The following is a 27,081-nucleotide window of genomic DNA, read 5'->3' as shown; positions in this document are numbered from 1 at the left end:
GCATGAGTCCGGCGTGGGTTCCCTAGAAAGCTGAGGCCTTGAGGGCCCCGGCTTGCTCTGGCTGTCCTCCTATGGGCCAGCTGCTCCCTCTGCAGTGACAGAGGACAGTTGAGGAGGTCACAGGCAAAGGGGACTTGGAGGGAGAGGACAGCTTCTGAGATTCCTGAGTGGATGACCCAGGGGTGTTCAGCTGCTGCTCCTTCCTGTGAGTGCCTGAGGGCCCCAGCCTGACTCCTAGAGGGGAAAGGCCACCTGAAGGGACATTGAGGTGCCCCGTTTCCGTCTTATGTTGTCTCTGCAGGAAATCATCCATGGCTATTGCGATGGAGTGCGTCTGCATGCATCTCAGTGTTCTGTTGGATCAGGATCTCCATGGCGCCTGCCATGCTCCCCATGGAGACCTCAATACGTGCAAATGTGGGCACCACTTAATCAGAGAGCAGGCGGACATGCTCCACTGACTCAAGTACCACTCTGTTGAGGTACTTCAAAAGCTCTGAGTGATGTTCCCTGCCTTCTGCTGACCCTCTATGATGTGTTGGAAGGCTGAATCCAGAGATTCGTCATCTGACTCGTACCTCACTGATGCCTCTTCCCCAGCAGTCCTCCGAGTGCCGGAGAGCTCAACTGAACCTGCCTGCTCTTGCTGTGGACACCTGCCCGTGCAATGACCACCAGATTGTGAACTTGAGCCTGCTCTATATCTAGGTGCCACCAAGGTATGTGCCTCTGCGCTGGTGGAGGGTGTGGGTAAGCGCTGTGAGGGGTCTTCCAGCTGCTTATTTCCAGCTCTACAATGGAGGAGGTGAGCTCTTGGCTGGAGGTGAGGACCTGGATGGAGCTGAGGGACTGGCTGGCTGAGGGGTCAGTTGCTTGGTAGAGCTCCCTGCGATCCAATGTTGATATGATTAGAGCATGGCAGCAGAGTCAAAAGCAGGAGAGAGAGTGTTGAGAGAGGGATGATGTGGTACAGGATCCTAATGTGGGTGTTCGCCGCTGACCTCACTGTCACCACAAGCACGGTCCATGTCCTCACCAGTCAGCATCATGGCAGGCTCCTCAAAGTGAGTGAGGGGCCTAATGTGGGCCACTCTCCCTGCAGTCAGGGACTTCTCCCTGCTGTTGTGAGCCAGCTTCTCCTGCATGAAAACAAGTGGAGAGAGTGTGAGCAGGACACAGGGCACTGAGTGGAATATTTGTGTGGTGAGTGGAGCCATGGATAGGATGAGGACGTGAGCTCCAGAGGATGAGCCCGATGGAGATGCGAGGGTGTGTGTGAGAGTTAGTGATGTTATCCCCATTCATCCAGGTGCTAGAGGGAGGCGTCGCTAAATTTGGAGGCAGCATGTTTCCTCCCTTTGGCAGCCACCAGTTTCCAGCAGCTTCCTATGCCTTGAAGAGTGCTGGCTCTGTGCAGGGGCACCCTTTAAATATGGCGCCTGGTTTACTGAAGGCCTGAGGTGATGGGGGGGTGGGGGGGGGCAAATCAGAGGCTGCCTTGCCAGTGGCCCGGCATGTTTCCCAGGAATTAATTATTAATGAAGCGGGACACGCTGACCGATGCAGCCGGTGGGTAACACGTGCTATTTCCCGTCCACTACTGCACTTTGTGCAAATCTGGGACAATTCTGCCTGTTGTCTTTATTTATAAAGCTAAATATTATATTTGCCTTCTCTATAAACAATTTATCTCTCTTTCTCTGTTTTTCTCTCTCTCTCATGTACTTGCTTTATCCCTTGCAGATGCATTCTCTGCCACGTCCCCTATTGTGTATGTATGTTCCCCTCGTCTCTTTTCATTCTCCTCCTTTGTGCTTCATGAAGTAAAAATGAGTGGCAAGTTGATAAGCAACTTCATTGTTTTTAACCTCCAGGTTTCAGTGGATACATCATTGTTAGAAAACTTCAACGCTGAATATTCACATCCAGCATTTTTAGGCTATGCAGTTGTTCAGAAACCTCCTCCTCCTGCCAGTCCACCACCACCTCCACCTATTCCACCACCTGATCAAAAAACATGTAAGTAAAACAAGTAGTAAAATACTTATATCTGTGTTTGTATATTGTTTCCAACTTTAATAGTTTTTTAATCGAAGGGAAAGTGTAATAAAACAAACTAGTTCAAATTATTTACAGTGTAATTTAAATGATGTGAGCCTCTTGTGTAGTTATTTCAAATAAATTTTTATTCTGAGATTATTCCGATTTCCTTTTTGACCTAACCTTCAAAAAGTCCTCTTGGGTGTAGTGCATGATAAATATTTTTGAGCTACAATCATTACACTTAATGGGAAGAATGGATGAGCAACATTTAGTACTTTGTTTATACTTTGGTAGTTATCCAAATGGGTAACAAACTTTGTTTTGATTTATTTCCCTCTGAACTGTTTAGAACTGTTTTTTGAAGATTTTGGGGAGAATGCTTCAGCTAATAATGGCTTCCCTGTTTCATCTAGACTGTTTACCCTTAAGAATTTGTGATACTATTTTTTTGAAATTTGGATCACTGCATCTATCTTTTCCATATATTTAAAAATCTTCCATATGTCGCATGGTTTTTGTTCATTGTGTTACTCTCTGTAGCATTATGTCAACATTCACAGTGAAAGCTCCCATGTAAGTACTATTATTAATGGGAAAATACCATCTAACCCTGCCAAGATTTTGGAAAGGTTAATCATTGGCAAGAATTTTCAAGCCTCTGTGCCCCCAAGGCATTGGAACCTAGGCCATCTGTCTGGAGGTGACCTCCCGGCAGCAAACCAGAGGGCCGGTGCTTCACACACATCTTGAGGGCCCCCCTGTGTAAGGGGCTCCCCTCCACAATAATGGCCCAGCTGCTGATTCCATCTTTTTAAAGTTTAAAACTTATAAAAGTTGCAGACTGGGTGCACATGCCCTCTCTATGTCTTAGCTGAACTGCAAGTTGCTGCTCCTTCTCTGTTGGGGGGTCTCCTATTGGACCTCCTGGTTTAAGAGCCTGGCCACCATCCTTACTTAGCTGGACAGTGAGCCCCCTCCCCACCCCAACCACATCTAGCCATGAATTGACTGATTCGGGGGGGAAGTCACTGCCAGGTGACTGTTTCCCACACAGAGCGTGGCCCTGACACCCAATTTCACCCCGACATTGGGGTCCCAATCAAAATCCTGCCCCATATGTAAAGATTACACTGTTATTGTTTGCTGATGAACTGTTTAAGTTACTGAGTACTTTTCAAAAATGTTTTCATAAGGTTTTTTTTCAATTCTGATGTCTAAAATAAGATTCTAAACAAAATAAACGGTTAGGAAATGACAATTTTCCCAAGACATGATTAAATTTACCTGTCGACACATCTCCCAAAGGAAAAACTATTTGTAACTTTTACCTATAATCGGACAGAATAGGCATACCAATTGCCCTATGTCCAGTTTAATTGAAAGACCGGATTCTACCCAAATGCTGCCTCCTTTCCCTTTTTGCATCTGGGATTTCTCAACAATTGTCCACACATGACCTTTCTTCCAAATTTTCTCCAGAGAGAGCACACACCTTGAAGCCCTTTTCCTATCCATTAGTATTAAAAGCTTGTTCAGTTTAAAATCAAGCATTTGTGGACAACACATTTGATGACTCTTTATTGAACAGTCTGCTAATGCCCACCAGCTAGGCTTATATATCAGCATATATGTAAAGATGCACAATTGCTCTGTTTTAAGTCATTGCTTTCAGGAATGAAGGAGATAAAGAGAAAATAAAGGGGATGAAGGGTGGCCAGTGTTAGTGGGTCAATGAAGCTTGTTGTAATTACAAGCAATACATTAGTATTTTAGAGTACTGTTAGGAAATAGAGATAATTTAAGGAAGTTATATTGGTATTTGTGCATCTTAGGAATGAGTTTTAGCTTTAATGTTTAAGTTGATTTGTATTTCTGTATCTGTGTTTTAAGAAAAGGTGAAGTTAAGGTTTAGTTTCACTTTAAAAGGTGCCTGCATTTCTAATCAGAGCTACAACTGTAAGAGAAATTAAGCAAACACAACAGCAGAAAAACAGAACAAAAACAAAAACAGAATTACCTGGAAAAACTCAGCAGGTCTGGCAGCATCGGCGAAGAAAAGAGCTGACGTTTCGAGTCCTCATGACCCTTCGACCGAACTTGAGTTCGAGTCCAAGAAATATTTGAAATATAAGCTGGTTTAAGGTGTGTGTGTGGGGCGCGGAGAGAGAGAGAGAAGTGGAGTGGGGGTGTGGTTGTAGGGACAAACAAGCAGTGATAGAAGCAGATCATCAAAAGATGTCAACAACAATAGAACAAAAGAACACATAGGTGTTAAAGTTAAAGTTGATGATATTATCTAAACGAATGTGCTAATTAAGAATGGATGGCAGGGCACTCAAGGTATAGCTCTAGTGGGGGTGGGGAGAGCATAAAAGATTTAAAAAAAAATGTTTTAAAATAATGGAAATAGGTGGGAAAAGGAAAATCTATATAATTTATTGGAAAAAAAAAGGAAGGGGGAAACAGAAAGGGGGTGGGGATGGGGGAGGGAGCTCATGACCTAAAGTTGTTGAATTCAATATTCAGTCCGGAAGGCTGTAAAGTGCCTAGTCGGAAGATGAGGTGTTGTTCCTCCAGTTTGCGTTGGGCTTCACTGGAACAATGCAGCAAGCCAAGGACAGACATGTGGGCAAGAGAGCAGGATGGAGTGTCAAAATGGCAAGCGACAGGGAGGTTTGGGTCATTCTTGCGGACAGACCGCAGGTGTTCTGCAAAGCGGTCGCCCAGTTTACGTTTGGTCTCTCCAATGTAGAGGAGACCACATTGGGAGCAACGAATGCAGTAGACTAAGTTGGGGGAAATGCACGTGAAATGCTGCTTCACTTGAAAGGAGTGTTTGGGTCCTTGGACGGTGAGGAGAGAGGAAGTGAAGGGGCAGGTGTTGCATCTTTTGCATGGGCATGGGGTGGTGCCATAGGAGGGGGTTGAGGAGTAGGGGGTGATGGAGGAGTGGACCAGGGTGTCCCGGAGGGAGCGATCCCTACGGAATGCCGATAAGGGGGGTGAAGGGAAGATGTGTTTGGTGGTGGCATCATGCTGGAGTTGGCGGAAATGGCGGAGGATGACCTTTGAATGCGGAGGCTGGTGGGGTGATAAATGAGGACAAGGGGGACCCTATCATGTTTCTGGGAGGGAGGAGAAGGCATGAGGGCGGATGCGCGGGAGATGGGCCGGACACGGTTGAGGGCCCTGTCAACGACCGTGGGTGGAAAACCTCGGTTAAGGAAGAAGGAGGACATGTCAGAGGAACTGTTTTTGAAGGTAGCATCATCGGAACAGATGTGATGGAGGCGAAGGAACTGAGAGAATGGGATGGAGTCCTTACAGGAAGCGGGGTGTGAGGAGCTGTAGTCGAGATAGCTGTGGGAGTCGGTGGGTTTGTAATGGATATTGGTGGACAGTCTATCACCAGAGATTGAGACAGAGAGGTCAAGGAAGGGAAGGGAATTGTCAGAGATGGACCACGTGAAAATGATGGAGGGGTGGAGATTGGAAGCAAAATTAATAAATTTTTCCAAGTCCCGATGAGAGCATGAATCGGCACCGAAGTAATCATTGATGTACCGGAGAAAGAGTTGTGGAAGGGGGCCGGAGTAGGACTGGAACAGAAAAACAGGGCTGTTGTCTAGCAACAGGGGCCCAGAGAGGTAGTTCCCTCCCACAGACACATACACACAAGAAACTAGAAACAGCAATTCTGAGTTCAGTTTTGAAGATAGCTGACAGGCAGATGCAACCTAGAAGTGGCAGACAACCAGTCCCAGGCTAAAGCTAATTGAAAGTAGCGGCCAGGGAGAGGCTGGAGCAAAGGGGACAGCAAGTCCCAAGCTGAAGAATAAAGTCCCCAAAATCCTGGGAAGTGGAACAGGAGAAAGTCCTTCTAGTCAAAGGAAGGACAGGAACCTGGAAAAGGTCCTGTTCTGTGGAAGTAAAAGTAAAGAGCAAGAGAGAAAGTCTCCAAGCTTCAAGCTTAAAGAGATTAAGGCTTGGGTAAAATCAGAAGGCCCAAAAAGACAATTGAAGGTCTGTAGGTTTTAGCTATGGGTATAAGAAGCAGTGGTGTACTGCTGACAGCTGAGCCGGTGACAGAGAGTGCGTGGAAGAAAGCTTGAACGCATGTGGCGACCAAGGGAAAAGGAACATCAGAAGGAGAATTCAGAACGCTGGAGGTGAACCCCTACGGAAGGCATCTGAGAGAAAACATTGGTTTGGGAGAAGATTCCAAGGCGAGTTCAGTGAGACTGGTTTGCTCACGGTGTAAACAAGCATCTGGCGGGGAGCTGATAAAAGATCCATAGTATCTGTCTGTGGTAACATCTGTCACTTGGTTTCAGAGAGTGGTGTGTCTGACCATAGGTCGTCCATTGGTTTACATGGACTGTGTACTTAATGTGAATATTAGAGTATGACATAGCTTTTGTAACTTGTGTTGCCCTTACAGATCTCTATATAACTGTAAAGGTATAGGTGCCGGTGAAGGATTATTGTAATATAGTTCATCTTTTCTTGTTTAATAAATGTTTTATACCTTTGTTAAAAGTTCATTAGCTAACTCTGGTGACTCTGTTCAGTAGCCACTATCCACGTATCTAAACAAATAATTAAACTTAGGATCTATCAAGCTGGGTTCTACTCTAGGATCAGGCTTGTCCAGTGGAAACATCAATTGGGATCATAACAGTACTTTTAACATTTATAGCTAATCAGAAAGTATTCTGCTATATTGGATCAGAGCCCATTTTGTTGGTAGAATATTGTATGAAAATCTTCCCAACATTGTAGTAGGACCAAAATCACCGATCATGATGTAGAAACAGTGCCCTGTAAATTGCCTAAAGGGTACTTCCTAGATCAGTTGGGAAAATGCCCTATTAACTGCCTGGAGATTAGTCTTAAATTAGGTATACAAAATGGAGGCAAAGATTGGATTGAATGCTGGGAAATGGCTGGGCAGTATAGCGGATTAAAATAAAGCACAAGTGGATAGTAGACTGGTTTTTGTTGGGTCGGTGGTAGACTTGTCTTTGGAGGGTGGGAGACTGGTTTTTGGCAGGTGGGTTGTAGACTAGTCTATGGTAGGTGGGTGGGAGACTGTTTTTTGGCAGGTGGGTAGTAGACTAGTCTGTGGTAGGTGGGTAGTAGACTAGTCTATGGTAGGTGGGTGGGAGACTGTTTTTTGGCAGGTGGGTAGTAGACTAGTCTGTGGTAGGTGGGTAGTAGACTAGTCTATGGTAGGTGGGTGGGAGACTGTTTTTTGGCAGGTGGGTAGTAGACTATTCTATGGTAGGTGGGTAGTAGACTAGTCTATGGTAGGTGGGTGGGAGACTGTTTTTTGGCAGGTGGGTAGTAGACTATTCTATGGTAGGTGGGTAGTAGACTAGTCTATGGTAGGTGGGTGGGAGACTGGTTTTTGGCAGGTGGGTAGTAGACTAGTCTGTGGTAGGTGGGTAGTAGACTAGTCTATGGTAGGTGGGTGGGAGACTGTTTTTTGGCAGGTGGGTAGTAGACTATTCTATGGTAGGTGGGTAGTAGACTAGTCTATGGTAGGTGGGTGGGAGACTGTTTTTTGGCAGGTGGGTAGTAGACTATTCTATGGTAGGTGGGTAGTAGACTAGTCTATGGTAGGTGGGTGGGAGACTGTTTTTTGGCAGGTGGGTAGTAGACTATTCTATGGTAGGTGGGTAGTAGACTAGTCTATGGTAGGTGGGTGGGAGACTGTTTTTTGGCAGGTGGGTAGTAGACTATTCTATGGTAGGTGGGTAGTAGACTAGTCTATGGTAGGTGGGTGGGAGACTGGTTTTTGGCTGTGTTGCAAAACAAGCTGGCACTCGGTGAAAAAGAAAATTGTGTGGCATGCAAAATTGGAATGTCGATAAAAATTGCCCATAATTGTAGCTTCTTTTACATCATTAGGACATTTAAGAGCACTTCAAGTCAATTAATTACTTTTGAATTTTAATCATGGTTATTTCAGTAAACTGGGCAGCCAATTTGCACTCAGCGCAGTTCCACAAGTAGCAATAAAATGAATGACCTTTGGCTGCTCTTTTAACTTGTGCCAAACCAGAGGTGTTCCCCTTGCTATGTGATACCCTAGGAACCGCCTGGAAATGGAGAATGAGGCACAGCTGTGCACGCAGGCATGTCTTTGCTACATCTGTTCTGGAAATGTTGATATCTGTTTTGGTGTTGAAATCTGTTTTGGTGTTGCAATGGGATAGTTTGCTTCCATATGCACAGGCGGATAGAATCTGGTAAAAGTAAAATACTGCGGATGCTGGAAATCTGAAATAAAAACACAAAATGCTGGAAAAACTCAGCAGGTCTGACAACATCTGTGGAGAGAGAAATGGAGTTAACGTTTTGAGTCTATTCTACCCTTCTTCAGAGCTGCTTCAGAGCTCTGAAGAAGGGTCATATGAACTTGAAACGTTAACTCTGTAACTCTCCACAGAAGCTGTCAGACCTGCTGAGTTTTTTCCAGCATTTTCTGTAGATAGAATCTGGGCTATGTTTGTGGCACTTCCAACAATGCTTTGTTCCCTTAATACTGCACTTAATTGTCAGCCTAGATTATGTACTCAATTTCTGAAGTGAGACCTGAATCCACAAACTTCAGGCTCAGAATTGAGAACGTTACCACAAAGCCAAGTTGATACTTGTGCTTTCTATTGTGTTCACAGCACTTCCCACGGTCTTCCCACAGTGTCTATGGATGGATCACAAAAACTAAAGTAGAATAAACGGTTTTGTAACACAATAGTGTAAGAGTGCAATAAGGCCATAATAAGTCCAAAATGAGTAAACATTTCCTGTTTCATATTCCCTGGTTATTTCTCCTCCCGTCCTCATGACGTATGATGTTAAAAGCCTCGTATACCTCATCTGTGAAGTCCAGTGTATGCGTCCAGACAGTGAGTGAAAGCACATTGTTTGAGGACACCATAATGGAACCAAACCCATCAGCCAATGTTCACTCAGGCACACCCTCTTACAGCAGTTACAGCATTGTGATGAGGGAAAATGATTCTTTGGTTTCTTTTTCTCCAAACCCACCTTTCCTCCTTGCCCCGCCACCTTCCATAGCTTTATTAACTAGCTGGGGCTAGTAACAGTGTGTTACCACCAAAGATTCCTGTTTTTAGTAGTGCTTAAAACTGCACTGCTATGATGTATTGACTGCAGTTTTTGTGCTATAAGCAAACTAGTTTCCCTTGGTTTAGCTCCAGTGACCTCATGATTTTTACAATGCCTGAAGCCAATGCACCAACTGCCATTTCTGTAATCCTTTCATCAAAAGTGCCCAGTAAAATATACAGTTACAATCTACATGTAGCCACTTTTGAAACAAGCAATGTATTAAGTTATCAAGAATATCAGATTCTTTTTTGTGATTTTTGTTTTCTTTCTACTCATAATTTGTCAAGGTTCTCCAAGACAGTATTTGGAACACTACATATTTCCTGTACTTCTCCCAGGCCTGTTTGAAGCTCTCAAACAAGCTAAAATTGAGAAATGCTTTGAGGTTAGTGCCTTTTATCAGTTTAATATTTTCAGGCAATTTTCATTGTTAAGACCAATATTTTAGTTGATATTATGATTGGATTTTTCTCATCTAGTTTTCATAAATTTTCTCAGTTCCACTACCAGGCAGGGACAATGACATGCTTCCAATATTGTAATATAACATCTGGTTACATGTGTATGTGAGCGATACAAGTCAACTTTCCATAACAAGAGTGCTGTGCCCATGCTTAACATCTCCTTTGTGTCAAAAATCAACAGACTGCTGAATCTCAGATTAAAATTCTAACAATGGTACAGCAAATTAGGGCTTCCTTGCTGTTACTTGTCTCCAACACTTGTTTCAATTTTATCTTCTTTTAAAAATTAGTTTTGTGCATGTAAACATGGTAATTTCATACCTTCATGTTGAGGTGCAAGTATCGGTTTCCACTTCTAGGCTCATATTCTATCTCTCTGGTTCTACTTTGATTCAGTGTTGACAATGGGTAAAATAAACCGCATACCTTTTTGTCCATTCCATGCTATAGCCCAGCAAATTTAGATCAACAGCTCACGTCCCAACTCTCCATTCCAGAGCTGATGGATACTTCAACCGGCATTCACATTTTACCCTAATCCACAATGCTGACCTCTCGCTGTGTGCTGGGATTTGGAGCTGGCCTTCCACTCAATTCCTACCAATAGAAAGTACAATTTATGCACAATGAGAGAGGTTAAGTAGTTTTATTTCTATCCTTGCTTCCAGTTAAGCAGGTTTGCAACCATACTTATTCACATTCCACCACTGGCCTGAATTAGAGCTGGTGAAATTTAATAATGCAAATAAACTGGAGTGACTGACATTTTGGATGCGCTTAAATACTATTATTTGACACTCACACTTGAGTACTTGAACTGCTGTCCACACATTAACATTTCTAATAAGCTTTGTATGCTCAAGCAAAACTGTTTAATTGTTAATCTTTACAATTAAACTTCCAGTGGAATAAAATTTTAAAATGACTAACCAACAAAAGTGACAATTTTTCAGATGCATACCCACTGATCATTGTATTTAATGACTACAGAGTATTTATAGTGGTTTTGTCGTGTTTCTAAACCTTGAGTGCTTATGCAACTGTTTCCATTTCACTGTAATCTAAGTAAGACATCTGAAAGCAACAATGCACATTGTGCAGATATTTCCTCTGGTTTCCTGTACCATTACTTCATTGCCAGTTTACTTTCCCAAATGAGCAAAAAGTTTCCAATTCAGATTCATATTCAAGCTCATAAATTACTTTGCTTATCACAAAAAATGTACAGTAGAGATGACTTCCTTTGATTTTTCCTTCAATTTGTGTGTGTAATTTTGTATTATTGAGCAAATTAAGGTGACAGTGAACTAACATCTCTCTTAACATTCTTTTTCATTGAGGTCAAAAGTCAAAATGAACCTCCCATATGTTTGGGAGTGGAAACAAGTTTGATTAAAGCCAAGGGCTGAATGTCCCCTTTTAGAAAATGTACAATTCCTGCAAGGCAATATATCATTCGTTGCTAAATGTTAATTATTAATCAGCCATCATTTCCTGCATTATATGTTTCCTGATCTCCATTGAACATTGGCAAGAGTAACGGCATTGCTTGCAACCCGCTCTCAGTAAAATAAAAGAAAAATACTGCCAGAAATCTGAAATAAAAACAGAAAATGCTGAAGAAATTCAGCAAATCTGGCAACACCTGTGGAGAGAGAAACAGGGTTGACATTTTGAGTTCATATGACTCTTCTTCACAGCTGAAGAGAGTTAGAAATGTGATGGGTTTAATGCTGTTGAAAACTCGGTGGAGGGGGATTGCTGCTGGAGCAGGTGGCACAAAATAGACGGTCAGGGATAGGTTGGCGCTCAAGAGAGATAAAATGACAAAGATGTCGTGGACACAAGACAAAGGGAGTGGTAATGATTGTATTAAAGACTACCATATTCCAAAGAAGCCCAATGCAAACTGGAGGAACAGCACCTCATCTTTTGATTAGGCACTTTACAGCCTGCTGGGCTTAACATTGTGTTCAATAAATTCAGACCATGAACTCTGTACTCCATCTTGATTTTTTTTCCACCCCCTCCCCCTGCTGTCAGGTGCCAATATGTATCTTGTTTTCATGTTTTGTTTTCAGAAAGCACTGACACTGGTTCTGCTATTAACACACTGGTGTCTTGCTTTCAGACAGGGTTGACCTTTATGCTGCTACTAACACCTACTTTAGCCTTTCACCTAAATAAAGGGAACTACGAGGGTATGAGGCGCGAGTTGGCAATGATGGATTGGGGAACCTTACTAACAGGGTTGACAATGGATAGGCAATGGCTAATATTTAAGGAATGTGTATATGAATTACAACAATTATTCATTCCTGTCTGGCGCAAAAATAAAACAGGAAAGGTGGCTCAACCATGGATTACAAACGAAATTAGGGATATTATTAGATCCAAAGGGGAGACACATAAAATTGTCAGAAAAAGCAGCAAGCCTGAGGATTGGGAACAGTTTAGAATCAGTAAAAGTGGACAAAAAGATTGATCAAGAAGGGGAAAATGGAGTATGAGAGTAAACATGCAAGGAACATAAAAACTGACTGTAAAAGCTTCGATAAATATGTGAAGAGAAAAAGATCAGCAAAGCCAAAATTAGGCCCCTTACAGTCAGAGCTGGGGGGGGGGGGGGGGAATTATAATGGGGAACAAAGAAATAGCAGAAGAATTGAATATATATTTTGGTTCTGTCTTCACAAAAGAGGACAAAAATAATTTCCCAGAAATGTTAGGGAACCAAGGGTCTAGTGAGAGGGAGGAATTGAAGAAAATCAGCATTAGTAAAAAAAATGGTACTAGAGAAATTAATGGGGTTAAAGGCTGAAAAATCCCCAGGGCCTGATAATCTACACCCCAGATCACTAAAGGAAGTGGCCCTGGAAATATTGGATGCATTGGTGTTCATCTTCCAAAATTCTATAGACTCTGGAGCAGTTCCTACAGATTGGAGGGTGGCAAATGTAACCCCACAATTTAAAAAAAGGGGGGAGAGAAAAAACAGAGAATTTACGAACCAGTAGTGGGGAAAATGCTAGAGTCTATTATAAAAGACGTGGTAACAGAACAATTGGAAATAATTAACGGGATTAGACAAAGTCAGCATGGATTTATGAAAGGGAAATCATGCTTAACTAATCTACTGGAGTTTACTGAGGATGTAGCTAGTAGAATGGATAAGCGAGAACCAGTGGATGTGCTGTATTTGGATTTCAAGAAGGCTTTTGATAAGGTCCCACATAAGAGGCTGGTGGGCAAAATTAAAGCACACGGGAATGGGGGTAATATACTGGCCTGGATTGAGAATTGGCTGACAGACCAGAAACAGAGAGTGGGAACAAATGAGTCTTTTTCCAGGTGGCAGGTGGTGACTAGTGGTGTACCACAGGAATCAGTGGTTGGGCCCCAGCTATTGACGATATATATAAATGACTTAGATGAGGGAACCAAATGCAATATTTCCAAGTTTGCTGATGACACATAACTGGGTGTGGTTGTGAGGAGAATGCAAGGAGGCTTCTGGGTGATTTGGACAAGTTGTGTATGTGGGCAAACAAATGGCAGATGCAGTATAACATGGATAAATGTGAAGCTATACACTTCAGTGTGAGAAACAGAAAGGCGGAGTATTATGTAAATGGTGATATACTGGGAAATGTGGATGTACAAAGGGATCTGGGTGTCCTTGTACACCAGTCAATGAAAGTAAATAGGCAGATGCAGCAAGCAATTAGGAAGGCAAGTGGTATGTTGGCCTTCATTGCAAGAGGATTTGAGCTTAGAAGTAGGGAAGTCTTGAGAAAAATTTCTTCACTCAGAGGGTGGTCAACCTGTGGGAATTCTCTACCACAGAAGCTGTGGAGGCCGGGTCACTGAGTATATTCAAGAGAGAAATTGATAACTTTTTGGATATTAGGGACATCAAGTGGTTTGGAGAGAAAGCAGGAATATGGTGTTGAGATAGAGGATCAGCCATGATCATATTGAATGTTGGAACAGGCTCGAAGGGCCAAATGGCCTATCCTGCTAGTAGTTTCTATGTGTCTAAGTGTCTGCCACACTGGAATGAAAATCGCAACTTTTGGGGCACTTTCCCCTGGGTCGGGCTTGTGAACTGGGAGCAAAAATTCGGTCCCTTGGACCTGTTTGTATTCCCTTAGGAGAAGTCAAATAAATCAATTATTTTTTGTTTTCTGTTGCCTTTCATTCTATATACACATGTATGCCCCAATTGTTAGTTCAAACACAGGCTGTGCCTTCTGAGATGAAATTTGGCAGAAACCCAAATTTCACATTAATGGAGAAAGTGGCTAGATAAATGCTACAGGTTTGCTCTTCACAAAGATAATTGTGATTTCTTGACTGGTTTGAGGCCCATAGTCATTTAACATATGTTTCTTTGTAGTTAATTAATTTTGCAATCTCGCATTTGCTTTTCTTTGCAGAGAAAAAGGACTAAGTTTAATGCTTGTGACTTTCTGACAGAATGGTTGTACAAGTAAGTTTCTTGTCTGTTAGCAGCTCTCTTTCAATTTATTTAGTATTATAGATGGGGAACAGCCTTAGTATATTGGCCTTAAATTATTTGAACTGTGTCTTATATGCCAGAGGTGTGAGCAGTCATTTAAAATACGGGCCGGAATACTCCCATGCCCCCACTGGCGGGATCAATGCCGGGCAGGGGGGAGGATTCGGCGGGAGGCCCAAAAATCGGCTTCACACCGGTGTGAATTATCAGTGGGATCTTCCGATGCTGTCCAGCATGGCAGATCGGGAAACCCGCTGGAGGCCAGGGTGAAGCGGATTTACATCCAGCTAAGGGGATGCAAATGAAGGCCCAACTGGAACCTCCCCCTACGCTCAGTCTCCATTACGCCAGCCCAGAACACGTCTGGAGAAGCGTGACGTGCAGAAGTTGGGACTTACCTTTGGGGCTTTGCTCAGGTCGTGGACATCTGAGAAGAAGGTGCTGAAGGCCGACAGCTACCAGACCCTGGATACATGTGGCATTGCATGCTGGGTGGACCTTCATGCACGTGGCTCCTCCATGAAGCAACTCTTGGAAGGTGGGAGGTCTCCACACAGCAGCTTCAACTTTGCTGAGGCTTCGGATCTTCATGGTCTTCGCTGATGCTTTGGCCCTGCCTCCAAACTTTATGGATTTTGCCGTGGGCTGGGGGGGGGATGTGGCGAAGGAGTGGGGTGGAGGGGATGGTTAAAGTGACAGGGGGCAGAGGGAGCTGGTAGTTTGAGGATATGTCATTAAGAGTAGAAGGGGCGGTGAGGTTGGTTGGTGGGGACTTGGAGATGGACACGGACCCTGGGGGTGGGAAGGAGGAGAACGGAGATTTCAACGTGGACAGGGATAGGGTAGAAAGGTAGAGAATGTGCACGTTCACCTGGACGTCCTGGAATGAGAAGGGTTTGGGTTGTAGGGTGATGTTGGGAGGTCGATGGTTATGCCGGGGGGGTGCCTGTTGTTCTGGGGAAAAGGACGTGGGTGGTTGGGGAGGGGAATTGATGGGGGAGCTCATCAGAAATGTGACTGCTGTCATCCTGGCGATATGAGAAGTGAGCGGATCCTCATGTTGGACAGGCATTAGGTGCTGCATGGGAGAGCGATGAACGGGTGGATGGAGGTGCGGCTCAGTTCAGCTGAACAACTGAAAGCGTTCCTCAGCAGGCAGCATTGAAAACGCTGGCGACAGTCAGATGAGTGTGATGGACGAAGGCTCCGTGTGGGTGGGAGAGTGCTTGCACCAGGCTCTGAAAGGTCCTGCCACAGACACCCCTCCCTCCAGAATCACTCGTGGTCCGGATGCGTACAACTGAGAGCTGCTGGTGTGGGCGGGAGGTCTCACGAAGCGAGTATAATGACGCTGAATGACAACGACAGACATTGGACCATAACTTCCGAGCTCCCCAGCGTCGGATTTAGGGGGTTACCCCAAAGATGCGCTGGGAATCCCTCTCAGATGTCCCAAAGCAAGAATTTTTATGACAGTTGCCGAGAAGGGCAAACCTCATCTGGACAATTGCCCTGCTCTAGGAACCATCTGAAAATTCAATTAAATCACCAACTTCAGATGGTTCTGCCAGGGTTATATCAATAATTACCCAGAAAAAGTTAGATGAATTAAAACCTTTTCTAACTTCTGGGTAACTATTGTAAACACCCAGACCAACCCCCATGGGACTCCCCCCAAACTCCCAACCATCCCCCACAAGGATTCCCCCACCCGCCCCTGACCTCCACTTCCCCCAACCACCAGCCCCCTGATCTCCAAGACCCCCTTCATCTCCGAGACTCCTGACCTCCAACTCCTCCCAACCCCCACCCCTCGAAACTTCAACCACAACCTCCAACCCCAGCCTCTGACCTCCACCCCCCTAACCTCTGACTCTCCACCCCATCCCACCAGTCTCCGGCTTTCCCGATCCACGACTCCCCCCACGCGCGATATCTGAACCCCCACGACCTCCAACGCCCCAACCCCACACTCACCCAACCTACGACCCCCCCAACCACCCCAATCTCCAACCCCCAAACCCCCCACCCTCCGATCTCCCCCAACCCCTGCTCTCCGGTCCTACACAACACACCCCCCCCCCCTCAAAATCCTATCCACTTATCTTAGACACTTACCTTCTCCCTGGCCGTCAATTTCACTGGGCCCTTTAAACTTACCTGCTTCACGGCAGCTAGTGCTGTAAAAAAGGGGCGTGGTCTCCTTGAATCTGGCAGAGCTACACTTTGTTGGGACCTGCGAAGAGTCTTTTGATGCAGGCCCCAAGCAGCTCCAGCGTTAGTGTAATTTTCCAGGGCAGGTAAGTATGTATTTATTTCTTCTAATTCCTGTGGGCCATCGTTTTTGGATGCTAGTTAGAAGTTACTGCCCATTATTTAGTGAGAGTGAATATATTTGCAGCTAATACAGTGACAACGTTCACCTGTGAAACCAGTTGAGATCAAATTTTCTTGATTTTGCGTTCCCAACCACTCCTTCTAGGTGCTGCCCTGACATCCGCAGCATGGGTGGAGGCAGCCTTTGGAGTTGTTTGCCCTGTTGTCTTTGATGGCTTCGGCTTGCATCCTTGGAGAACTGAGACCTGAAGGGTCCTGGCTTACTTTGGCTGTCCCCCTGTGGGCCAGCTGCTCCCTCTGTGGTGACAGAGGATGAGGTTGAAGGGGTCACAGGCAAAGGGGATTCAGAGAGAGCGGACAGCCTCTGAGATTCCTGAGTGGATGACCCAGGGGTGTCCAGTTGCTGCTCCTCTCCCCTGACTTGACTCCTTGAGGGCAAGGGGCATCTGGAGGGACATCGAGGTGCCCTGTTCCCCTCTTGCATAGCCACTGTATGAACTCACCCATGGCAAAGGCAGTGGAGTGCAGGTCTGCAAGCATCTCTGACAGAAACTGGGCGTTCTGCTGGACAAGGGTCTCCATGGCATCCCACCTCCTCTCCATGAAGACCTCCATATGTGCACATGTGGCCATCACTTCATCAGAGAGCAGGCGGATGCACTCCTCTGACTCGCCTGCCACTCTGTTGAGGGCTTCCAACAGTTCTGCGTGAGATTCCCCAGCCTTCTGCTGACTCTGTGCCATGAGTTGGAAAGCTGATTCCAGAGGCTTGTCATCTGACTTGGACCTCACAGGTGCCTCTTCCCCAGCAATCTTCTGAGAGCCAGGGAGCTTGGCTGAAGCTGCCTCCTCCTGCTTTGGACACATGTCCATGCAGTGACCACCAGATTGTGAGACCCTTCCTAAACTAGCACTAATACCCACCGAGGTGTGTGTTCCTGAGCTGGTGGAGGGTGCATTTGACTGGGAACTCTCCTCTTCCGCTCCACCCTGGTATATCTCTGGGCTGGAGCTGGGGCTGACGCCTGATATGGAGTCCCCCTCCTCCTTCTCGGGCCTTGCTGTGTTCCTAGAGTGAGATAGAAGAGTGCAAGTGACAGCATCAACTGCCTCCAACATGGAGGCCATTCGACCCTCAGGTTTACATTGAGTGGATGAATCCTTACTAGGTGGACACCCAAGGCTGAGCTCCCCATCACCAGTGCCTCTGTTCTGCTCCACTCCTGCAAGCTCAGATGCCCTCTCCTTGAATTCCATCAGAGATGCGAAAATGGTAGCCCCCCCTCCCATCTTCTCATTATCTCTGCAATTGTGATGGAGCTTCTCCTGCTTAAAGAAGAGAATATGTTTGAGAGGAGTTGCATGTTGCATGGATTGGAGCAGTGGAAATTAGGTCATTTATCATACCTCCCCTGGTAAGATAGCCCACTTTCGTGGCATGTCATCACTGGTGCAATATGGCACCCTGATATGACAGCGGGACACACGCCATCAAGCTCGCCCCACGATGGAAGACGGTGCGAAACCCCCCAGATGCATAATTAATTCTGTCGGGGCTGGAGATATAGCGTGGTTTCCTGTCAGCCTCCCAGCGGGAGACACTCCCCGTCCCTGCTGCTGCCGCCACAGGACTTCGTCCTGGATGGGAGAATTCCGCCCGTATCTTTTTACTTGCTTAAGTAATGTATTTCTGTTTTTGGTAAAGCATATTATTACTTGTAATAAATGAAAGAAAAACTAATTATAATTTTGATCTTTTCCTTTCGTAGCAAGAACCTAAAGAGATCAGACAAGGAATTTGTTGCCTTCAATGAAATTCCCTTTGTTAAGAAGTGGCTTAAAGATCAGTGAGTACTTAATCAGTCTGATAAAAATAGGTATCTTTCCATTTGCAAATGACAGACTCTTTCAAAGCCAACAGATAGTTCTGTCATAAGGGTTATATCAAAAGATGTGCTGTGAAAAAAGACAAGAATTGAAGAATATGGGTTGCCCGTTTACTCCATTACATGTATGGTTGATAATAGAACAAGATCCAGGAAAACTATATATTTTAAACAAATATTGAATAGATGATGAATGAATCATCTTATTGGAAAAGAAATTGTATGATTCTTAATCAGGTCAAATTTTCAGTGAAATGTGAGTCAGAATGCCCTAATTAGTCACACACAGATAATTGTTTTTGAAAATTGACTAGACCACTGAGGTTACTTACTGTTCCCTTGGCATTATTTACATAACGAGGCCAAATGTCATGGAACCACCATAAAGATGTCAAAATATTGCTTAGTACAACGAAAAAGACAATCATTATTCTAACTTTCTTTTTATGATAACTCTTATTGAAAGTTACTTTTTAGGAATAAATGGCCAATAGCTTTTTAAAACAAATAGAGGTAATCTATTTAGAGCATAGTTTTGTCTGATTTTGTAGGAGCTTTTGTCAATAACTAGGAGGAACTCCACACAAACTGCTGAATGACCATGCAGGGTGGGTGGCTAGGTTCAAGTATGTCCGCTCATAGTTACTTCATGCCTACTCCTTTCATAGGTGTATGCTCCCAGCGTATACAATTATTTATTTTTATTGAGGAGAAGATTAGACACTCTACTGGAAATGCGATTTTTTTTAAGAAAGAACACAGTCACGCATCAAGTAACGATTATTATCGGAAGTCATTTCCCCCTAGTCCAGCTTGATAAGTAATCAAAATATAACCATCAGATTTAAAGGAGCTACATTTCAAAATTTGTATCAAAAACATTATTGATTTTAATATCCTTTGGAATCTGTCACAAAACATTTTATTTTACATCCATTTTATTGACTTGATTTCTCCTATTGTTGTGTCTACCACTTGACAATCAATACTACAAGGCAATTACATCATGCATTTGTTGTTGCATGACAGTAACATTAATGGACAAACTCAATGAACATCCTCTTGTACTCTTCTTGGAGATATTTCTTAATAGCATTGACTCAGGTCTGAGAGTAAGTCGTGCACCACTAAAATAGGGGAACCTAGGAGGGGAGAAAATAGACATTGTTTAAAAATTTAGAAGTTAAACCATAAAAATCTATAGAAGAAAAAAATGAAGGAAAACTAATAACAAACCTTTTCACATTGATAATCCTTTTTTTTGTCCTAGGGATGTAATCCCTAATGAGTGATTTGAATTTATACTAATCAAGGGGCTGGAATTGCATATTGGGAAATGGAACACTTTTTATGAAAGATAAAGACTCCTTTTGGTCTTAACCTCAAGAGGAACATCAATGTGATTTTGTTTTTCATTTAAGTCATCAGGCAACCTGTGGCCTCTCTGGATGAAGCTGCCAATTAATAATGAATTAAAGACAGTTTGATGTTATGCTGAAAATCATTTCTGTTAGATTTCTAACAATGAGGGTAAATAGTCATTTACAGAATGACAGAAATTGTGGAAATAGCCAGCAGGGCAGGCAGCAGTCATGCGGAGAGAAACAGAACTGACGGGTGGATTTTTAGGTCTCACCGGTTGGGGTGGTAGGAGAGGGTGGTGCTGAAAATCGTGGTTCAGGCCAGCATGCTGGTTTCCCATTGTTGTTCCGCCTCCGGCAGGCTTCCTCAGAACTGGAGAAGGTGGGACTCAGAAACCAACCCTATTTGGGAATGGAGCCAGTTAATATTGTTAACGAGCTTATTGTCTGCTTGTTGAAGGTCAATTTGGAATTTTGGTGCATGGCTTGCCTGCTGGATCAGGGACAGGCAGCAACACAGCAGGGAGCCAGTCATGGCTACACCATGATATTAGGTGGGTGCATGAAAGGGAGCATGGCTGAGAGGGGCATGCAGCCATTGACACACTGGTGTCCATGGTGTGTGCAGAGGTTGTGGAAGTGTGGTTTGTACGTGCTCGGGCAGTGTAGAGGGTTGTGGTTCCACCTAGCATCGTAGAGGCATAAGAGGAAGGAGTTAGGCTCCAGTTATTATTGGGAACCCAGCTGAGCACAAAGAAGGCAACAGCTGGTAATGAGAGCATGACTCTCAGATTTTGGATCTAAGAGCATTGAAGATCAGTATCCCCTGCATGAGAGGCAGAGAAGGGCAGAGGAGAGGGTCAAGTGATATGAAGGCAAGGGAGGCCATACGCTCAGCATGGGATCTACCAGTGAAGACAGAGCTATCTTGAGACATTGAAGAACCAGTGCCATAGGAAACTGTCTCTATCCATGTAGATCTCTCCTCACAGAGATTTGTGCCCTTATGGTGGAAGATCCCATATCTTGCAGCCTTGCTCATAGTTGCTAACATCACGACATCACTGTGATCTTGAACCTCTTTGTTTCTGGCTCCTTCAAGGATCAGCTGGGGATGTGGCCTCATAGGCACAGAGGGCAGTGGGTTTCTCTTCCATCACTGGCTTTCCCCAGGCGCAGGGCATCACTGATTGTCCCTATGTGACCATCAAGGCACCAAGTGACTGACCAGTGAGATTCATCAACAGGAAAGCTTCCACTCCCTTAAATGTTCAACTGACTTAGAATCAGTCAGTGCTTTGCCCAATGTGACATCCTTCGCTCTTGGCCACTCCTACATGGTGCTCCCCCAACCCGCCCCCGCCCCACAACCTTGTGGTCTCTGTTGAGGTGGAGGCAAACTGCTTGTTTGCATGTGCTTACAGCTGAGATGCACAGAGTGGTTATCCTCATCATGCAGAGCCAGTAGAAGTACATGTAGAAGCTGCTCTGCCAGTGTTAATGCAGGGGCAGCCTCAGTCATTGGGCCCTATTTCATAGATGGTTCCTTAGCCAGGAGTTTGATGATGATGATAATGGCACCCCGTGAGAGGTGACACCCTCGTACTCCTCGGTAGCTACCTCAGCCCTTGGCTCGATCTTCTGTTCTTTCTCCATAACTCTGCAAATTATCCAAATCTCTTTTGAAAGTTACTATTGAATCTGCTTCAATCACCCTTTCAGGCAGTGCATTCCAGAATTCCACAAACTTCGACAGCAAAACTGGAATAACTTACTTGAAGTGCTAACTTCTTACCAAAAGCGAAATCAATTATCATAGTAGATTAGGGAGTAAAATTGATTAATATCTAAAACCAGTCTATGGTTTTTACAATAGATTTATAAGAATGTACATAAAAGGTGATGATAATTGAACTGGGTATTGCATGCATGTTGTAAAACTTTTATTAAAATAAACCTCCCTTTTATATTACTGCACAAATGGCTTTCAATTTTAAAGGCAATGGCATAAATGCAACCACAACTTTTTAGGTACACAAAGTGCACACACACACTGGTATGAGTCATGCTTGGAGTGTTCTGGTGTTCTGACTCTTATGTATGCAGAAGTAGATCTCATTTCAAATACTAAATTATATGTCTAAATAGATAACGTAAGTGCTTAATATTTCTGTGCTGCATAAAGGTCTCAGCCCAATTCATATTCGTGATCTAGAAAACATATTGGTAGGGAAGGCACTTCCTTTCACTTTGAAATCTCAAAATAGGCACTGATTTTGGAAAATTGATGGCTGCAATAATTGCAAATGCTATTTAACACGTTGCTGAAATAAACGTGTGACTGACAATATTATGCATTCATCTTCCAAGCAAATGACGTATATAAAGAATGCCATTATAATGGAGCCCAAAATTGGCATGTTGCCTAGAGTAATAGTAAAGCAATTTGCATTAATATAGTGAATTTAAGTAAAGAATGTATTCAGGCACTTCACAAATAATTGTAAGAAAAATACATGAAGGAAAAGCTCAGAAACAGGGATTAATCTTGTTTAGGTTAAATTAAATTAAAGCTTATTTAAAGAGATGGTAGAATTGAAAAAGAGATTGAAATTTAAGTAAGTCGCCCAAAGAGTAGGAGTCAGATGGCTGAAAGTTCAGTTACCAGTAGCAGGGTAAAAGGAGGAGGAATGCATTGGTCTGAGTCAGAAGGGTGGCATGTCATCGGTGAGAACATGAATCTTATATGGATGGATCTTATATGGATGGATCTTGATGTGGCATAGGATATATGCAGCAGAGTTTTGGACAAGCTGAGTTTGGAGGGTGAATGAAGATTGGAGGTCAGCAAGAAGAGCGTTAGAGAAGTTAAGCATGAATGTGACACAAGCATGCTTAAGGATTTCAGTGATGGAATACGAGGCGAAGGTCATAGTGGAGGTTGTAAAGTCACATGGGTAAGTGCTCTTGGGAATAAATAAGATGTGAAGTTTAAAGACAGATTGCCAAAATTAGATGAAGTAGTTAATACTTAGGGAAGGGAATGGAATGGAATTAGTATCAAGAAAGCAGCGTTTGTGATAAGGCTGAAAACAGTGGCTACACCTTAATGATGTTGAGCTGTAGAAAGTTGTGACTTGTCCATCCATGATGTTGGACAGGCAGTTGTATAGCCCGGGAACATTTAAAGGGTTGAGAGAGTTGATCTAGTATAATTTCGTTTGATTGTGACAGTTGACCTCTTCCTTGTGGACGGAGTTGTTGAGAGCCAGTGTGCAGATAAGGAAGAGTGACTCTGGGGAGACCTATCAGTGTTGGGAGTGGGGGAAAGCCATTGATGAAGATTCCTTAACTTGTGTTCAAACGGATGGGAATGGAACCACGCAAGGCCATCCAATGTAGCTGGATGATGAGAGAGGCAAGGACGATGGCATGGTTGAATGGCGGAGCAGACTCAATGGGCCGAATGGCCTAATTTCTGCTCCTATGTCTTATGGTTATCCGTATTGAACATTGCAGAATGCTTTGGGAAGATAAGGAGGAATTAAGTACCATGATCACAAAGAATGAATGTGACTGGGGCTATTTCAGTGCTGAAGAAGTATAGAGTCAGGCAGGAGGAATTTGACTAGGAGCTTTGGGAGAGATAGGTGCAGAGTTTCAAGGTCCTTAGAGAAGAGAGGGAGATCCCTAATTGACCTTGAGAAAGTGGTGGTGAGCTGCTTTCTTGAACTGCTGCAGCCCATGTGGTGTAGGTACACCCACAGTGCTGTTAGAAAGGGAGTTCCAGGATTTTGATCCAGTGACGGTGAAGGAACGGCGATATTGTTCCAAGCCACGATAGTTTGTGACTTGGAGGAGGACTTGCTGATGGTGGTGTTCCCGTGTATCTGTTGCCCTTGTCCCTCTAGGTAGTGGAGGTCGTGGATTTGGAAGGTGCTGCCAAAGGGTCTACAGTGAGTTGCTGGAGTGCATCTTGTAGGTGGTATACACTGCTACCACTGTACATCAGCGGTGGAGGGAGTGAATGTTGAAGGTGGTGGATGGGGTACCAATCAAGCGAGCTGTTTTGCCCTAGATGATGTCGAGATTCTTGAGTGTTGTTGGAGCTGCACTCATCCAGGCAAGTGGGGAGTATTCCATCACACTCTTGACTTGTGCCTTGTAGATGATGGACAGGCTTTGGGAGTTAAGAGGTGAGTTACTCTCCGCAGAATTCCCAGCCTCTGACCTGCTCTTGTAGCCGCAGTGTACAAATGGCTGATCCCAGTTCAGTTTCTGGTCAATAGTAACCCCCAGGATGTTGATAGTAGGGGATTCAGTGGTGGTAATGCCATTGAATGTCAAGGGGTGATGGTTAGATTCTATCTCTTTGGAGATAGATTGCCCGGCACTTGTGTGGCGTGAATGTTACTTGCCACTTATTAGCTCAAGTCCGGATATTGTCCAGGTTTTGCTGCATATGTACATGGACTGCTTCAGTATTGGAAGAGTCATGAATAGCGCTGAACGTTGTGCAATCATCAGCGAACATCTCCACTGCAGCTGAGATGATTGGCCTCCAACAGCCATAACCACCTTCTTTTGTGCTACGTATGACTCCAACCAGCAGAGTTTTTCCCCAATTCCCATTGACTCCAGTTTTGTTAGGGCTCCCACACTTCATCAAATGCGGCCTTGATGTCTAGGGCAGTCACTCTCAGTCACCTCTGGAGTTCAGCTCTTTTCTCCGTGTTTGGACCAAGGCTGTAATGAGGTCAGGAGCTGAGTGATCCTGGCAGAACACTCATTGAGTGTCAGTGAGCAGGTTGTTGCTGAGTAAGTGCCGCTGGATAGCACTGTCGATGACACTTTCCATCACTTTGCTGATAATCGGGAGTAGACTGATGGGGCGGTAATTAGCTGGGGACAGGACAACCCTGGGCAATTTTCCAAATTGCCGGGTAGATGCCAGTGTTGTAGCTGGACTGGAACAGCTTGGCTAGGGGCGCGGCAAGTTCTGGAGCACAAGTCCTCACTTCTAATGCTGGAATATTGTCAGGGCCCACGGCCTTTGCAGTATCCAGTGCCTTCAGATTTGATATCACGTGGAGTGAATCAAATTGGATGAAGACTGGCAGCTGTGATGCTGGGGACCTCCAGAGGAGGCAGAGATGGATCATCCACTTGGCACTTCTGGCTGAAGGTGGCTGGAAATGCTTCAGCCTTATCTTTTGCACTGATGTTCTGGGCTCCTCCATCAATGAGGATGGGAATATTTGTGGAGCCTCCACCTCTAGTGAGTTACTTAATTGTTCACCGCCATTCACGACTAGATGTAGCAGGACTGCAGCTTGGATCTGATCCATTGGTTAAGATGGACATCTCCCAGTCTCCATTTGATGCTCTCCCACAGCTTCCTGTCATGGCTGATTAATGAATAGAACCTGCATCACTTAAGCACATTGATCGCTTAGCAAGCAGGAAGGCACCCGGCAGGGATGAAATTGCAGCTGAACTGCTCAAACACAGAAAGCCCATCTTCTGCCACACTTTCAAGATCTTCTCCTTCTCTGTTGGAAGGTGGGATCTGTTCCACTAGAGATGCATGTTGCAAAAGTCATCATATTATACAAAAGCAAAGGTGACAGAGGAGATTGCAACACTACAGGGGAATCTCGCTCTGCAGTGAAGGCCTTCACTAGGGTCGTGCTTAAAGGGCTTCATCTACTTGCAGAACAAATGTATCCAGAAGCACAGTAAAGTTTCTGTGCTGACAGATCTACAGTGGACATTATCTTCTCCATACACCAGCTACAAGATTAGTGTAGGAAACAGGGTGTACCTCTTTTCCTTATTTTCGCTGAAGCATTTGACGCCATTGGCGGGAAAGGTGTCTACAAGATTTTGAGGAAAATTGGCTGTCCAAAAAAGCCACTCAGTCTCATCCACTCTTTCCATGACAACATGCATTGCACTGTACAGATGCTGCACTGTACAGATGCTCCACTTCCAACAATTTTACGGTGAAGAATGAAGTGAAACAGGGCTGGTTGTGCCCTAGCTCCCGCTCTTTTTCTCCAGTCTCCAGACTTTGCCTTCCCTGCAGATATGGAAGGAGTTTAGCTGCATACTAGGTCAGATGATAAGCTCTACAATTTATTCAGACAGAAAGCAAAGAGCAAAATACAGCATATGTTGATCAGACAACTCCTCTACACTGATGATGCCATACTAGTCACTCACACGGAAACTTAGCTATAAATTCTTATGGACCGTCTCTCCCTTACCAGTAACTTGTCCTCTCTGACCATAAGCATCAAGAAAACCCTGGTCATGGCACAGGATGTCACATCTCTGCTCCGATCACACCAAATAACACCCCACTGGAAGTGATTAGCAAATTCAGCTACCTCAGGTTCACGGTGATAATTTTGTCTCTTGATGCAGAGCTCGATAAATGAATAGGGAAAGTAGCCCACATCTTTGGTGGACTGACGAAACATGCATTGAATAACATCAAGATGACTCAGGACAAGATGCGAGTTTGTGAGGCCTGTGTTCTCAGCAGTTTGCTGTATGGCTCTGAAATACGGACAACTTACAACTATCAAGAAAGGAAGCTCAACAGTCATCTGTGCTGTTTGCAGTGCATTCTGGGCAGGTCATGGAAGGACAAAATCACTAATATGGCAGGCCTCAAAGGCACATCTCCCAAGTATGTTGGCACTTATCCATCAGAGGAGGCTTCACTGCCTTGTGCAAGTTCGCAGGATGAAAAAAAGTTGCACACCTAAGGATTTTCTGTATGATGAGATAGCTGGAGCCATATGACCAGTAGGACATCAAAAGCTTTGCTTCAAGGATGCTTGCTAACATGATATGAAAGGCCTAAACATTGATTCTCACACCTGGAAGACAATAACAGGAGTGTGATGGAATGCTTTTCACTTGCCTGGATGAGTGCAGCTCCAACAACCCTTAAGAAGCTCAACACTATCCAGGACAAAACAGTCCGCTTGATCGGCACCCTTTCAACTACCTTCTACATCCACTCCCTCCCACACCAACACACAGTGCCTACCATCCACAAGATGCACTACAGCAACTCACCAAGTCTTCTTTGACACCACCTCTCAAACCCACAACCTCTACCACCTAGAAGGAGAAGGACAGTAGACACATGGGAACCCCACTAGCTGCATATTCCCCATCACGCCACACACCATCCAAGGCAATTTGGCAAATTGGATCCAGAATTGGCTGAGTGGCAGGAAGCGGAGGGTGATGGTTGAGGGGTATTTTTATGACTGGATGCCTGTGTCCAGAAGGGTTCCACAGGGATCGGC

At 44.5% G+C, this 27,081-nt stretch overlaps 1 protein-coding gene across 1 annotated transcript in view; it reads left to right on the top strand.

Annotated features, from left to right (window-relative positions):
• The window catches only part of iqck (IQ motif containing K), a 163,379-nt gene that overhangs the window by 38,157 nt on the left and 98,141 nt on the right, over positions 1 to 27,081 (top strand). The window contains exons 3-6 of the mRNA XM_041206229.1: positions 1,875 to 2,019; positions 9,471 to 9,568; positions 14,087 to 14,139; positions 18,276 to 18,353. Coding sequence (XP_041062163.1) covers positions 1,875 to 2,019; positions 9,471 to 9,568; positions 14,087 to 14,139; positions 18,276 to 18,353 — 374 coding nt within the window. The remainder of the gene's footprint in view (positions 1 to 1,874; positions 2,020 to 9,470; positions 9,569 to 14,086; positions 14,140 to 18,275; positions 18,354 to 27,081) is intronic.

Source organism: Carcharodon carcharias, chromosome 15, assembly GCF_017639515.1.
Source record: "Carcharodon carcharias isolate sCarCar2 chromosome 15, sCarCar2.pri, whole genome shotgun sequence".
Classification (NCBI taxonomy): domain Eukaryota; kingdom Metazoa; phylum Chordata; class Chondrichthyes; order Lamniformes; family Lamnidae; genus Carcharodon; species Carcharodon carcharias.
The sequence above is the reverse complement of the archived record's forward strand: the minus strand, read 5'-3'. Positions and strand labels throughout refer to the sequence as shown.